This window comes from Mesoplodon densirostris, chromosome X, assembly GCF_025265405.1.
Source record: "Mesoplodon densirostris isolate mMesDen1 chromosome X, mMesDen1 primary haplotype, whole genome shotgun sequence".
In the NCBI taxonomy this organism is placed as follows: domain Eukaryota; kingdom Metazoa; phylum Chordata; class Mammalia; order Artiodactyla; family Ziphiidae; genus Mesoplodon; species Mesoplodon densirostris.
In genome coordinates, this window is record NC_082681.1 from 73,274,453 (window position 1) to 73,289,817 (window position 15,365).

The 15,365-nt window shown below is 37.7% G+C and overlaps 1 protein-coding gene across 2 annotated transcripts in view; it reads right to left on the bottom strand.

Annotated features, from left to right (window-relative positions):
- The window catches only part of ATP7A (ATPase copper transporting alpha), a 141,648-nt gene that overhangs the window by 70,206 nt on the left and 56,077 nt on the right, over positions 1–15,365 (bottom strand). The window contains exons 1-2 of one of the 2 annotated variants that reach the window (XM_060088084.1): positions 13,091–13,175; positions 10,800–10,901 (exon numbers count right to left, since the gene is read on the bottom strand). In XM_060088084.1, coding sequence (XP_059944067.1) covers positions 10,800–10,814 — 15 coding nt within the window. In that variant the 5' untranslated portion in view covers positions 10,815–10,901; positions 13,091–13,175. Of the gene's footprint in view, positions 1–10,799; positions 10,902–13,090; positions 13,232–15,365 lie in introns of those variants that run through there. The other variant, XM_060088083.1, reaches the window with a different exon arrangement.

Here is a 15,365-nt window from a genome sequence, read left to right on the forward strand (position 1 = left end):
AAAAGTAACCTAAGCCTCTTTGAATAACTGTCTGCATCTTCATGGATGGACGAGTATTATCTAAGAATTTATATAAGGCAAAATGCCTATATTACTCTAACATGGTGTTTGAAAAAAGAAATGTTCAGTGTACTATCATCATTTGCCATAGCAAAAGTTAGGGGGAGAAAGTTCCAAAAAGAAACAAAAAGATTGATTTCTATATGCTGATAGGGAACAGTATCTAAGATGTATTTGCCAAGTGAAAAAAGCAAAGTATAGAACAGTATGTATATAGTATGCTTCCATTTATATAAAAAGGGGATCACACACACACACACAAACACACACACATATATACAGTTGACCCTTAAACAACAAGCAGTTGTGGGGATTAGGGGCGCCCCACCCCTGAGGCTATTGAAAATCCGTGTATAACTTTACAGTTGGCACTCTGTATCCTCAGTTCCACACCCTCGGATTCAACCAACCATGGATCGTGTAGTACCACAGTTCATATTTTTTGAAAAAAATCCATGTATAAGTGGACCTGTGCAGTTCAAACCCGTGTTGTTCAAGGGTCACCTGTATAAACACACACATATAGATATATACATGTAAATCATTTTATATTCAGAGTGTATTTCTGGAAGAATCCATACATACTAAACTGATAACTGGTTTCTTTTGGGAAGGGGATTTTACTCTGGACGTGTTATTTTTCCAATGATTTTTTTTAAAAAGTTACTTCTAAGGGTTTTTTTGGTGATGTTGTGCAGCTTGTGGGACCTTAGTCCTGGCCCTCTGCAGTGAAAGTGCCAAGTCCTAACCACTGGACCACCAGGGAATTCCATAGGTGGTCATTTTTTAAAGGATAGTCTGTATTAGGAAAATGGACTGCAGCTTTTAACTGAGTAAAGGGAAAAAGCACTCAAAATGCAGTTAAATTTCAAGGACAAAGTAATTTGTTAATAAGGCATTAACCTTTAGAGCCATTCAGTACTTACATCTAATTAAATTTATTTTACATTACCACTTTCAAAAGGCCAGACAATCCCAGAGAAAGACCTTCACATTATCTGCCCATTTTATTTTTCCCCTGAACAGACCACTGGGGTGATTAAATAAACCTTCAGGTTAATCACTTTAAAGTCTACAGTCTTGACATTGGCAGAACAAGAGTATTACACTCATTTATAAACTTCACAATTTAAGACACAATTCCCAAAATGTATTTAAACGCTGAAGCTGCAAAGATATATAATCATATTCGTTCTACTTTTCCAAAATTAGAGACTTCTTGACTATTCACTTTCCCTGAATTCTGTTAAAGCTCTAATCTGTTCCGCTGTAACATTTTTTAAATAAAGCAACCCCACTCAATTTAACATCACAATTACATTACTTCATATCAGAGTTTTATTCCAAACACTACAAGAGCTCCTTGACTTTGTCGAAACAATGTCCTATTCAAATCTGGTTTCTAAACTGACTGCACATTGGTCTTAATTATAATCTCACAAACTATGATCCAGAAATTTCAAACCTTAACAGTCCTTGAAAAGTGATCAATATTTATGTATTAACATGTTAGGCTGCATTATGACTATAAATTATGATTGGACAAGGACAATTTTATTTCTTTTTTTTTCTTTTTGGCCACGCTGCAGGGCATGAGGGATCCTAGCTCCCTGACCAGGGATTGAACCTGTGGCCCCCTGCAGTGGAAGCACAGAGTCCTAACCACTGGACTGCCAGGGAAGTCCCAAGGACAATTTTCTATATGGTGCCTAGAAAGAGGTGAATCCACCTTTTGTGGACTTAATTAAAGGACTGTGGTTAAAATGTTTTACTTTTGCAAAAACAGATAACCATGTGAACACACTGCTAAGACTCTTTCCAGGGTCTCAAAACTGGTCAATGCCAGTGAGGGGCTCTGAAACCTAAGCTTCATTAACATCACCATAAATCTGTCTCTGGGCCTAGAAGACAACATTCAGTAAAATATTTTTTAAAGAACGAGAAAAGAGGAAAGATCACTAGTATACTCTATATCATGTGGGCTTTTGACTAAAGAAGGAGAGGCAGAGCTGGAAAAGGCAGAAAAAGTGTGTTTCCTTTCATTTTCAGCAAACAAATTATGACTGTGCCCTGGAAAGTACAGCCTTAAGTATCTGTCACTGGGATCCATATAAATCACTGTTGATAACACAAAGTGCTTTCATATTATATTTCTGCTACTTTTCCTTTACAACTTAATCCAATTTAATTGCATTTTTCTGACCTTAAATACGTCATATTAAGCAGTGGTGAATTCTGGGAAGATGCAGTAAACATAGCAGCCTTACATATGAGTGGGGTGCAACAGTCTTTGGGGAAAATTTATATAGGAATGTACTTGCAAATGTCAAAACAGAATCTAGTCCTTTAGTTATACATAGATATGCTGGCAAAAAATTAATAATCGAAAATAGTTTGTCAGAGAGTTGGGGGTTTTGGAAAACACATTAGTTGTCAGTGACAATAAAAACCTAACTCACTTGGAGAAACTATGTGAACTAGTTTCTGGATGGTTAAAACAGCTTTACTTCAATCAGCACAGACACTTAATTAGTAAGATTTAGCTTCTATCCTGGCCTTCAGCACCAGCCATGTTAGATCAAGCGGAGGAAGTTTAATTGGTTTCATTTGAGGATCAATCAAGTGAAAGTGCCATATTTATTATTCACTGAAATTAAATTATTCATTTTTAAAGTTTTGGGACTGCAGGTTGCAGAGCTACTTTGCCATCCTCTTTTCTAATTAGCAAATTGCAAAAACATCCATTTGATTTTCAGACAGTTACAATTAGTGAAAAAAATTACAAAATGTTTTTATAAATGTATTTTAAATTTAAACACATTTGAGAAAACCTGCAGTATAGTTAAAAAAAGTTACCTGTCATCTCTCAGCTTTTCCAACTTGGCTCTCTCCCCAAAGCAAATTAAAGGCAGGAGCATCCTTGCAGGGAGGAGGGGAGGAGGCAATGAGGAAGCCTCTTAAGTGTAGTTATGCCAAGGTAGATGGTGAATACAAAGGAAAATCCTACTTTTGGATAATGTGAAAGGGAAAAATTCATATCCAAGAATTCACATGGATGCCTACAGGACAGAAAACTTAGCAGAAGGCATATTACACTGTGTAAAGAAAGCTTTTCCTGCCACAACCATCAACATAGTCTTAACTGACCAGAGTGTGTAGTTTAGTAAGCAAATGAGAAACACTGCTTTCCTCCCTTCCATACATGCAAAATGGATACAAAGTTTACTTTGTCCTCTCTGGCCAAGATGAATATGAAACTCAGACATGCAAAAAATCACCAAGAGTTTCAGATATAGAAAAGAATTGCCCACATATTGGCACCACACTTCACATGTGGTAAGAATCACTATGCGCCAATTAGCCAACTTTTTGTAATAAAAACAAGACAAACTGAAGCCAATCTGCTCAAGATCTCATGAGACGTCTGAATCACAGACGAGAATATCATAAGGAGGGGACTTCCCTGGGGGTCCAGTGTTTAAGACTCCACGCTTCCAAGGCAGGGGGCACGGGTTCGAGCCCTGGTCGGGGAACTAAGATCCCACATGCCGTGCGGCACAGCCAAATAAAATAAAAAAGAATACTGTAAGGACAAGAAAGCATGAATCCTGTACTTCACAGAAAAGCTAAAACCCATTTTGAAATCTCTGAAGAATAAACAGGTAAAAGATTAATGTTTAGATTAAGATTAAAAGACAGATCAAAAGTATTTGATCTGGAGATACACAAAATATTCTGGTTCCATGAAATTAAGCCATATGAGCTGTTTGTAAATTCTGGAAATTAATCCCTTGTCGGTCACATCATTTGCAAATATTTTCTCCCATTCTATGGGCTTTTCGTTTTGCTTATAGTTTCCTTTGCTGTGAAAAAGCTTTTGAGTTTAATTAGGTCCCATTTGTTTATTTCTGTTTTTATTTCCATGACTCTTGGAGAGAGATCAAAAAAGATATTGCTGTGATTTATGTCAGAGAGGGTTGGACCTATGTTTTCCTCTAAGAGTTTTAGTGTCTGGTCTCATATTTAGGTCTATATCCATCTTGAGTTTATTTTTGTGTATGGTGTTAAAGAATGTTCTAATTTCTTTTTTTACATGTAGCTGTCCAGATTTGCCAGCACCATTTAGTGAAGAGACTGTCTGTCTTTCCTCCATTGTATGGTCTTGCCTCCTTTGTCATTGATTAATTGACCATAAGTGTGTGGGTTTATTTCTGGGCATTCTACCCTGTTCCTTTGATCTATATTTCTATTTTTGTGCCAGTATCATGCTGTTTTGATGACTGTGGCTTTGTAGTATAGTCTGAAGTCAGGGAGCCTGATTCCTCTGGCTCCATTTTTCCTTCTCAAGATTGCTTTGGCTATTTGGGGTCTTTTGTGTCTCCATACAAATTTTAAGATTTTTTGTTCTAGTTCTGTGAAAAATGCCATTGGTAATTTGATAGGGATTTCAATGAATCTGTAGATTGCTTTGGACAGTATAGTCATTTTGACAATATTGATTCTTCCAATCCAAGAACATGATATATCTTTCCATCTGTTTGTGTTATCTTCAATTTCTTTCATCAGTGTCTTATAGTTTTAAGAGTACAGGTCTTTTGTCTCCTTAGGTAGGTTTGTTCCTAGGTATTTTATTCTCTTTGATGCGATGGTAAATGGGATTGTTTCTTGAATTTCTTTTTCGGATCTTTCGTTGTTAGTGTACAGAAATGCAACCCAATCAAAAAATGGGCAGAAGACCTAAACAGACATCTCTCCAAAGACGACATACAAGATGGCCAAGAGGCACATGAAAAGATATTCAATATCCCTAATTATTAGAGAAATGCAAATCAAAACTACAATGAAATACCTCCTTACACCAGTCATAATGGCTATCATCAAAAAATCCACAAACAGTAAATGCTGGAGAGGGTGTGGAGAGAAGGGAACCCTCCTACACTGTTGGTGGGAATGCAAACTGGTACAGCCACTATGGAGAACAGTATGGAGGTTCTTTAAAAAGACTAAAAATAGAGCTACCATATGATCCAGCAGTCCCACTCCTGGGCATGTATCTGGAGAAAAACATGGTCTGAAAGGATACACGCACCCCAAGGTTCATTGCAGCACTGTTTACAATGGACAAGATATGGAAGCAACCTAAACGTCCATTGACAGAGGAATGGAAAAAGAAGATGTGGTACATATATACAATGGAATATTACTCAGCTATTAAAAAGAATGAAATAGTGCCATTTGCAGCAACATGGATGGACCTAGAGATTGTCACACTGAGTAAAGTAAGTCAGACAGAGAAAGAGAAACCTTGTATAATATCACTTGTTTGTGGAATCTAAAAAAGAATGATAAAACTGAACTTATTGACAAAACAGAAACAGACTTACAGACTGAGAGAATGGAACTTATGGTTACCAGGGGGTAAGGGTGGGGGGGATGGATAGTTAGGGAGTGTGGGACTGACATGTACACACTGCTATATTTTAAATGGATAACCCACAAGGACCTACTGTATAGCCCAGGGAACTCTGCTTAATATTATGTAACAACCTAAAGAATTTGAAAAAGAATAGATACATGTATATGTATAACTGAATCACTTTGCTATACACCTGAAACTAACACAACATTGTTAATCAACTATACTCCAATATAAAATAAAAAGTTGAAAAGATATTCTGGTTCAAATTTAATGATTCATGCACTTTAAATATATAATGAGCTTCTGATTATTAGAAAGAATCCATCAGATTCCTAATTTTAAATCCTGCACTAAATCTGATGTCCAGTTAGACAAAGCTCCCTTTAGAATATTAACATCTACTCTGGGCAGTGTGTCTAAAATTTATCTTTTGCATGTGGATATGAACTAATCAAAAGAAAAGCATTTTAGGATTGATGCATGCTGATCAAATTCCAAAGCTGCATTAACTTTCCATCATCACTATAATGAATATTGTATAAAAGCAAAATTACAGAAAACTTCTGGTAAATATTATAGAACCACTGTCAATATAAAGTTGTTTTCATGATGCTGAAAACTTAAATATATTAAAATAATAAGTACATTATACAAATGAAGACACAAGCCAGTTAAAATTACACATTAACTCATTAAGCCCTGGCAGTGAAAATAAACATGCTGAAGAGTCAGCAATTCACAGTAAAATATTTAAGAAAAAGCATCCATATATTACCATCGTTATAGTAGAAATCCCCAAACTTTCGGCAAGAAGATATTGTTAATTTCTTTGGGCCCTTAGATACAAGTTGCGGAGAAATAGGAGAGAACAGGTGGGGAACCAAACTGAATGAAGCATGGGAAAGAGTGCTGAAATTAATTGTGCTCCAAACAGTGCTGAGAATCCTGAAGAGTGACAAGGAAAACGGTGGGCAGGAGGCAGCAAAAAGCCTTGGAAATGGCATGGAGATATACTAGGAAATTCCAATCCACTAGTCAGGGACCTCTACCTTAACAAAGTACAACAGGCAGGAAGGTCCAGATCAACTCTTAAAAGCATCAGCAAAATACATGATCAAATTCAAATGATGAGAATGTCATGAAAATAAGTAGCAAGGATGTCATGAAAATAAGTAGCAAAGGTGACAGGTACAGGGAGGTTCCTTGTACTAGGTCTTCACTTTTGTGTATGTTTGAAATTTTTCATTAAAAGTATTCTCTGACCAAATGGGGCTTATCCTGGGAATGCATGGCTACTATAACATTTGAAAATCAATCAATGTAATTCACCATATTAACAGCCTTAAAGAAGAAAAATAATATGATCATATCTAGATGCAGAAAAAGCACTTGAAAAAATGCAACATCTATTCATGATTACAAATAAAAGCTCTCAGAAAACCAGGAAGAGAAAGGAATTTCCTTAACCTGATATAGGGCATCTACAAAAACCCTATACTAACACAATACTTAATGGTGAAGGACTGAATGTTTTTCCCCTATGATCAGTAACAAGACGTAGATGTTCACTGTTACCACTCCTATTCCAAATTGCAATGGAGGTTCTAGACAGAAAAGAAATAAAAGACATACAGATTAGAAAGGAAGAAATAAAACTATTTTTATGCCCTGATGACATAACTGCTTATGTAGAAAATCCCAAAGAATCTACAAAAAGAGCTAATAGATTTAATGTCAGTTTAGCAAAGTTCAGGATACAAAGTCAACATACAAAAACCAACTGCATTTCTGTATGTTTGTAATGAACAACTGAAATTGAAATTAAAAAAAAAAAATAGTACCGGGGCTTCCCTGGTGGCGCAGTGGTTGAGAGTCCGCCTGTCAATGAAGGGGACACGGGTTCGTGCCCCAGTCCGGGAAGATCCCACATGCCGCGGAACGGCTAGGCCCGTGAGACATGGCCGCTGAGCCTGTGCGTCTGGAGCCTGTGCTCCGCAACGGGAGAGGCCACAATGGTGAGAGGCCCACGTACCGCAAAAAAAAAAAAAAAATAGTACCATTTAAACATCATCTAAAAACAGAAAATACTTGAATGTAAGCCTAACAAAATATATGCAGGATCTGCAGACTGAAAATTATAGATCCCTGATAAAAGAAATCAAGGAATACCTAAATAGAGAGATATAGCATGTGCACAGGTTTGAATACGCAATATTAAGATGTTAATTCTATCCAGATGGATCTACAGAATCAACACAACTGCAATCAGAATCCCAGCAGATATTTTTGTAGAAACCTATATACTGATTCTAAAATTTATATGTAAACGGAAAGAAAATAGAACAGCCAAAACAATTTTGAAAAAGAACAAAGTTGAGAAATTACACTACCTAATTTTAAGATTTATTATAGGCTGCTCTCACCTTTTCAGACAGACCACATTCTGTCTATGGAATGTGTATCTCTCTAAGTAAATCCACTTCTTACCTATCACTTTATCTCTCACTGAAATCTTTCTGTGACAAGACGTAAAGAACCTGAGCTTCATTAAGTCCTGAGACCAGGAACTAAGGCCTCCACCCAGGTGGAGGATGGTAACTTCAGGCTGAATACGAGATTCCTGGAGCACCACCCTGTTACCTCACCACCCAACAATCAGAAGAAAGTCACACACCCTGCAGCCCTCACCCCATATTTTGCCTATTAAAAACTTCTCCCTGAAAATCACTGGGGACTTAAGGAGGTTTTTCAATCATGAGCCACCCATTCTCCTTGCTTGGCCCTGCAATAAATCTTTCTCTGCTCAAAAAAGAAAGATTTTTTAATAAAGCTACAGTAATCAAGACTCTGTGGTATTTATTGGCCAAAGGACAGAAACACAGATCAATGGAATAGAACAGAGCATACAGAAATATACCCATAAATATATGGTAAATTGATTTTCAACAAAGGTGCAAAGGCAATTCAATGGAGAAAGAATAAACTTTTCAACAAATAGAGCTGCCTGGAAAACTGGACATCCATATTAAAAAAAATTAACCTCAACCCATACCTCATAATGTATTCACATTAATTCAAAATGGATAATAGATCTAAATGCAAAACCTAAAATGAAAAAACTTTTAGAAGACATAGGAGAAAAATCTTTGTGATCCTGGGTGAGGCCAAGATTTCTTAGATATGACACTAAAAGCATGCTCCATAAAGGAAAACAGTAGGTAAAGTGGAATTCATCAAAAGTAAAAACTGCTGCTCTGGGAAAGATACTTTTAAGAGATTAAAAAGACAAGCCACAGACTGGAAAAATTATTTGCAAAACACATATCTAAGAGAAAACTTAATTCAGAATACATAGAAAACAATCAAAATTGAATAATAAGAAAACAAAACACCCAGCTAAAAATTTCACAAAAGGTTTGACAGACACTTTACCAAAGAAGGTATACAAATGCCTAACAAACACAGGAAAAGATGCTCAGTATCATTAGCTATTAAGGGAATGAGAATTAGTGAGATACCACTACATACCCACTAGAATGTCTATAACTAAAAAGACTTAGAATGTCTATAACTAAAAAGACTGTTAATACAAAGTGTTGGAGAGTACGTGAGAAAAGTGGAATCCTTAAACATTACTGGTGGGAAGATAAAATAGTATAGCCACTGTGGTAAATTAATTGTCAGTGTCTCAAAAAGTTAAACATACACTTATCATATGATGGAACAAATCCAATCCTAGGAATTTGCCCAAGAGAAATTAAAACTTATGTCCACACAAAGACTTGGATGTGAACATTCAGAGCACTGCTTTTCATAATCACAAAAGAAAGTATAAACAATCCACTGTCTCTCAACAGGTGAATGGGTAAACAAACTTTGGTACATCCACACAATGGAATACTCCTCAGCAATAAAAAGGAAAGAACCAGTGATACATGCAAGAACATGGACAAATCTCAAATGCATAATGCTAAGTGAAAGAAGCCAGACTCAAAAGGCTATATAACATGATTCCATTTACATGGCAGTTTTTTGGGTTTTTTTTTTTTTTTGCAGTACGCGGGCTTCTCACTGTTGTGGCCTCTCCCATTGCAGAGCACAGGCTCCGGACGCACAGGCTCAGCGGCCATGGCTCATGGGCCCAGCCGCTCTGCAGCATGTGGGATCTTCCCGGACCGGGGCACGAATCCGTGTCCCCTGCATCGGCAGGCGGACTCTCAACCACTGCGCCAGCAGGGAAGCCCTACATAGCAGTTTTTAAAAAGCAAAACTTACAGGAACAAAAAGTAAAAGTAAAGGGGAAGGATGATTTCAAGGAAGGGTTACCAGATTTAGCAAATAAAAATATAGGACAGACCCAGCTAAATTTAAATTTCAGATAAATGATAAATAATCTTCAGTGTAAGTATAGCTCATGCAATATAATGGTTCTTAAACTGTGGTCCCAGGACCAGCACCTTTAGAGTTACCTGGGTACTTATTAGGCATGCAAATTCTCAAGCCCCATTCAGATCTACTAAAACAGAAACTCTGGGCGTGGAACCAGCAATTTATGTTTTACAAGCCCTTCAGGTGATTTGCATGGTATGGTTTGAGAACCACTGTTCACTATACCTGTAACTGGCAAAAAAAGAACCATAAGAAGCTAATATGAAGAGAAAGGGGCACATGAGCCTGTTTGATAAATCAATTCACCATCATCAAATATTAACTGAACAGACAAAGGGTGTACAGTAGGTTCTCTGAGAAGGGACTACAGAAGTGATCCTCAACTGAGGGCAATTTCACCCCTAGGAGACACTGGCAATGTCTGGAGACATTTTTGGTTGTCACAAGTGGGAGGAGGGGCTACTGGCATCTGGTGGGTAGAAGCCAGGTGGGTAGAGGCCAGGGATGCTGCTAAACATCCTACAAAGCACAGAACAGCCCCCCAAAACAAAGAATTATCCAGCCCAAAATGTCAATAGTGCTGAGGCTGAGAAAGCTGGACTTAATCAAAACATATTTTTTTAACCCCAAAGCCTTTAAAATCAAAGACATTTTTACAGACACGGAAATAAAAAGATTAAAAAGGTAGTGACAAAATATAATTCAAGGTGTCTCATACTAAAAACACTAGAACTATTCTGAAGAGAATTTATAGAGACTAGTGATACAGAGCTAAAACAGCAATTTGGTGGTAGGAGGCACCTTTATGATGAAAATACCAGGTTCCTTTATTTTTAGAAGTTATGTGAGAGAATAAATTGGAGATCACAAGTTTGAAAACCATATACAAATTAAACTGCATCTGTAGACACTGTATGACCACAAAACATACTGGCCCAGGAATCATGGAACTTGAGTTCTAGTCTTGTTTGATATTAGGTAGCTGTGTAACTTAGCACAGGTCACTTCCTTATCTGGGCTTCAATCTGTTGATCTGTAAAATGAGGGGGTTAGACGACTTAAGTCATATCTAAGACCCCTTGCAGCTTTAACATACTATGTCTATGTCAAAAAAATGAGCACAGAAAACATTCAAATACATTTTTTACAGGATATGAGGGGACACAGTATCATTTTGTTCCCTTTGGGGTAATCTTGTGTTGACTTTGGTACTTTTGGCTTTTGTGTTTAGAAGGCGCTAAAGAAAGTTTAGGTTTTCTTATTTATTTATAACAATTATATTAACAATTCATGTTCATTGCAGAAAAATTAAAATATACAAATAAACCACTCTTTTCCACTAAGTAGGATTCTGAGACGAATTATAGCAGGAATGTGTTAAAATAGTCTATTAAAAGTCAATTTTATTTTTGCAATTAAAAATTGAAGTGAACTCAAATCCCTACCACCTTTCTCAGTCCTGGGCTCTGCCCAGGGAGGCTTCTACGCAGTCTTTTTTGGAAGTTTGTCTCTGGGAAATGGAGAGGCTCCCTTTCCCCCTGCTTTGCCCCAGGACAGCCAGCAGGATCTCCCTGGTCTCCTGTTGTCCTCCCTCCCCAGCAGAGAGTTTCTATCCTCTTTGATAAAAGCTCAGAGGTTTTATGGATCAGGAGAAAATGCAGGCCCTGAGAAACCTATCACTGCAGAAAGGTTCCCTTGGGCAATGCTTTGGGTTTTCTGCTCTTTATATTTTTATTTTACTCTCCATTTTTCTGCCCTCCCCTTGCCCTAAGTCTAAGCTCAGCAAAGGCGAGTGCTCAGGGCAGCTCCTAGGCCTGGACAGCTCTCAGGGAGGAATTAGATAAATGTTCAGCATGCCCGTGCCTAGCCCATCTAGTTTCATCCTTTAGTTACCCAGGCCATTATCTTCGGGTTATCCCCTCTTATATCTGCAAACCCAATGCTTGGAGCAGCAGCATAGGGCTCTAACAGGAGGTGATACCTCTCTCTTTTATTTCAGAATTTGCCAACTTAGGGGCCTGGCTCTAGAAGGCAGGTTTCTTAAAGGGGACTGCATCCTGGGTGGCCCGAAGTCTCCAGACCTAGAGGGACAACTGTGCCCTCCCTTCTCTCCTTCATGTTCTCTGGCTGGATTGATTCAGCTGTAGAAACCATTTGGTCTGTTGCTCCAACATACCGCTAGGTTCCTTCCAGAGTCACTGTGTCACATTAGCTTCCTTTTGGAGGGAGGGTGATGTGGTTGAATACTCAGAGAGCAGAGGCAGTGGGTGCACATCTTTAGTTCCCCATCTTCCGGTTTCACCTCCCACCTTCCTCTTGCCCTAAACCTGAGCGCATCATGCCAGGCCTCACTCATACAGGATGGTGTCAGCTCACTCCTCAGCAGTAATCTAGGGTGTGTGGGAAGCTTAGGGCTCTGGGGAAGAACAGAATCGAAGAGGGGAGTGATGTGGGTGGAGACACCAGTTTTATATCACACCCCCTTTGTAAGCTGGTGAGCTGGGCTTCAGTTTTCCCCAGACCATGCACACTTTTAATTTATTTGAGAGAAACTAATTGTATTTCCACTGCAGTATCTTATTTTTTATTTGTGATTTAAGAAACGTGAAGAGAAAATACACAGACACATAATGGTTAACAGTGTTTCTTTCATTCCTTGTTCTAGAGCTAACCACTCTAAAATTGTTTGGTAATGTCACTTAATGTAACTAATTGTAATGTATTCTTTTAAATAAAATGATTTATTGATTAAATAACATTGAAGTGAAAATGTTTAGAAAATTAGTTACACTTTGTATGCATGCTCTTAGAGAAGACTACATTATTACTAAACATAGTAACTGTCATGCTATAAAAGAGAAAGAAACCTCACAATCCTTTCTCTGAGAACATATATTTTAGATCAACATGAGATTAAGAGTAATAAAAAGTATATCAGCATCTATATACTTTTAAAATATATATTGATAAATATACAAACATAACATCCAGATTCCCTCTTCAGATGTTTTTAAATTTTAAAAATGTATTACTTCTTATTTTTTAACAAAAAAATAAGTTAATGGGCTGAAGAAAACTTATTCAGCTTCAAGGTTAGAAGTGTGATAGTCTTTATGTCATACGTGTCAGTGTGTCTGCATCTGTCTCAGTGTTAGAAGTAATTTCCCAGAAGAATTCCAGTCAACAGCATTTGACTTCACTGATTTCCAAGGAGTAACTTACTTTAATGTGATGTACACCGTTCAGTTTTCCAATGTGCTGTTCAATGGTCCAAACACAGGAACTACATGTCATCCCCTCAATAGAGATGGTGACAGAATTCACACTCATACTTGGATCCATTTTGATTTCTTCTTTACATTCCTATTAGAAACAATGAACTTGTTAATTTCAGCCATGGAAATAATCCTTCCTCTGACATGCACTCCCATGTTCACTGCAGCACTGTTTACAATAGCCAAGACATGGAAACAACTTAAATGTCCATCAACAGAGGAATGGAAAAAGAGATGTAGTACATATATACAATGGAATACTACTCAGCCATAAAAAAAGAATGACATAATGCCATTTGCAGTAACATGGATAGACCTAGAGATTATCACACTAAGTGAAGTAGGTCAAACAGAGAAAGATAGATATTGCATGATATCGCTTATATGCGGAATCTTAAAAATATGATACAAATGAACTTATTTACAAAACAGAAATAGACTCACAGACTTAGAGAACGATCTTATGGTTACCAGGAGGGAAGGGTAGCGGGGAGGGATAGATTGGAAGTTTGGGACTGACATGTACACAGTACTATATTTAAAATAGATAACTGGGCTTCCCTGGTGGTGCAGTGGTTGAGAGTCCGCCTGCCGATGCAGGGGACACGGGTTCGTGCCCCAGTCCGGGAATTTCCCACGTGCTGCGGAGCGGCTGGGCCCATGAGCCATGGCCGCTGAGCCTGTGCGTCCGGGGCCTGTGCTCTGCAACGGGAGAGGCCACAACAGTGAGAGGCCCACGTACCGCAAAAAATAAAATAAAATAAAATAACATAACCAAGAAGTACCTACTGTATAGCACAGGGAACTCTGCTCAAAACACCGTAATAACCTAAATGGGAAAAGAGTTTAAAAAAGAACAGATACATGTATATGTATAACTCAATCACTTAGCTGTACACCTGAAACTAATACAACATTGTTAATCAACTATGCTCCAATATAAAATAAAAACTTAAAAACCGAAAAACAACAAAAAACTTTAAGTTAAAAAAAAGAAATTATCCTTCCTCAACTTTCCCACCTCCCCAGCTGAAAATACCCTACTAATAAAATATGGCTAACATTCTTTTTTCTCACCTCATTTTACTCCCAACCCAGGGACTTTGGGTTAGCTATTCCCTTGATTTAGGACTTTCTTCTCTTAGATATCTGCTTAGCTAACTTGCTCATCTCTTTCAAGTCCACTCAAATCTAACCTTCCTAATGAGTCTTACAATGAACACCCTGTTGAAAATTGCATCCCACACCACCCCTTCCACACACACATACTCTGATTCCCATTACCTTTGCTCTATTTTTTTCTTATTTTCATAGAACTTATAACCTTCTAATAAACTCCATAATTTACTTACTATGTTTATTGCATATTACCTGTCTTCCTGTGGTGGTTTTAAAATATGTTCACAAATTCTTTGCTACTCCTTTCCTTCAAGAGGTGGAATTTAACTCCTTTCTCTTTGAGTGTGGCCTGGACTCAGTGACTTGCTTCTAAGTCAATAGTGGAAGTGACAAAGTGTGACTTCCAAGATTGGCCATAAAAGGCACTGCAGGAGGGAAAAAAAAGTCACTGTGGCTTCCTCCTTGTCCTCTCTCTTGAATCACCCCATCTAGGGGAAGCTACCCGCCATGGCATGAGGATACTCAAGCAGCCTTTTGGAGAGGTTCACATGGTGAGAAATTGAGGCCTCCTATCAATAACCAGCAATGACATAAGGCCTCCTGCCAATAAACAGGTGAGTTAACTGCCTTGAAAGCTGATCCTTCAGACTCAGTTGTCCTTAGATGCCTGTAGCCTCAGCTGACATATAGACTTACAACCTCATGACAGACCTTGAGCCAGAACCACCCAGATAAACCACTCCCAAATTCATGACCCACAGAAACTGTGAGATAATAATTGTTCGTTGTTTTAAGCCACTAAATTTTGGAATAATTTGTTACACTGCAATACACTTCCCACTAAAATGAAAATTCCATGAAGGCAGGAATCTGTTTTCTTCACTGATAATTAGCTTGAATCACATGAAACTGCCATTTTACTGAGATATAATTGACATATAATATTGTATTAGTTTTAGGTATACAATATAATGATTTCATATATGTATATATTGCAAAATTACCACCATAAGTTTAGTTAACATCCATCACTATACATAGTTACATTTTTTTTCCTGTGATGAGAACTTTTAAGATCTACTCTCTTAGCAGCCTTCAAATAT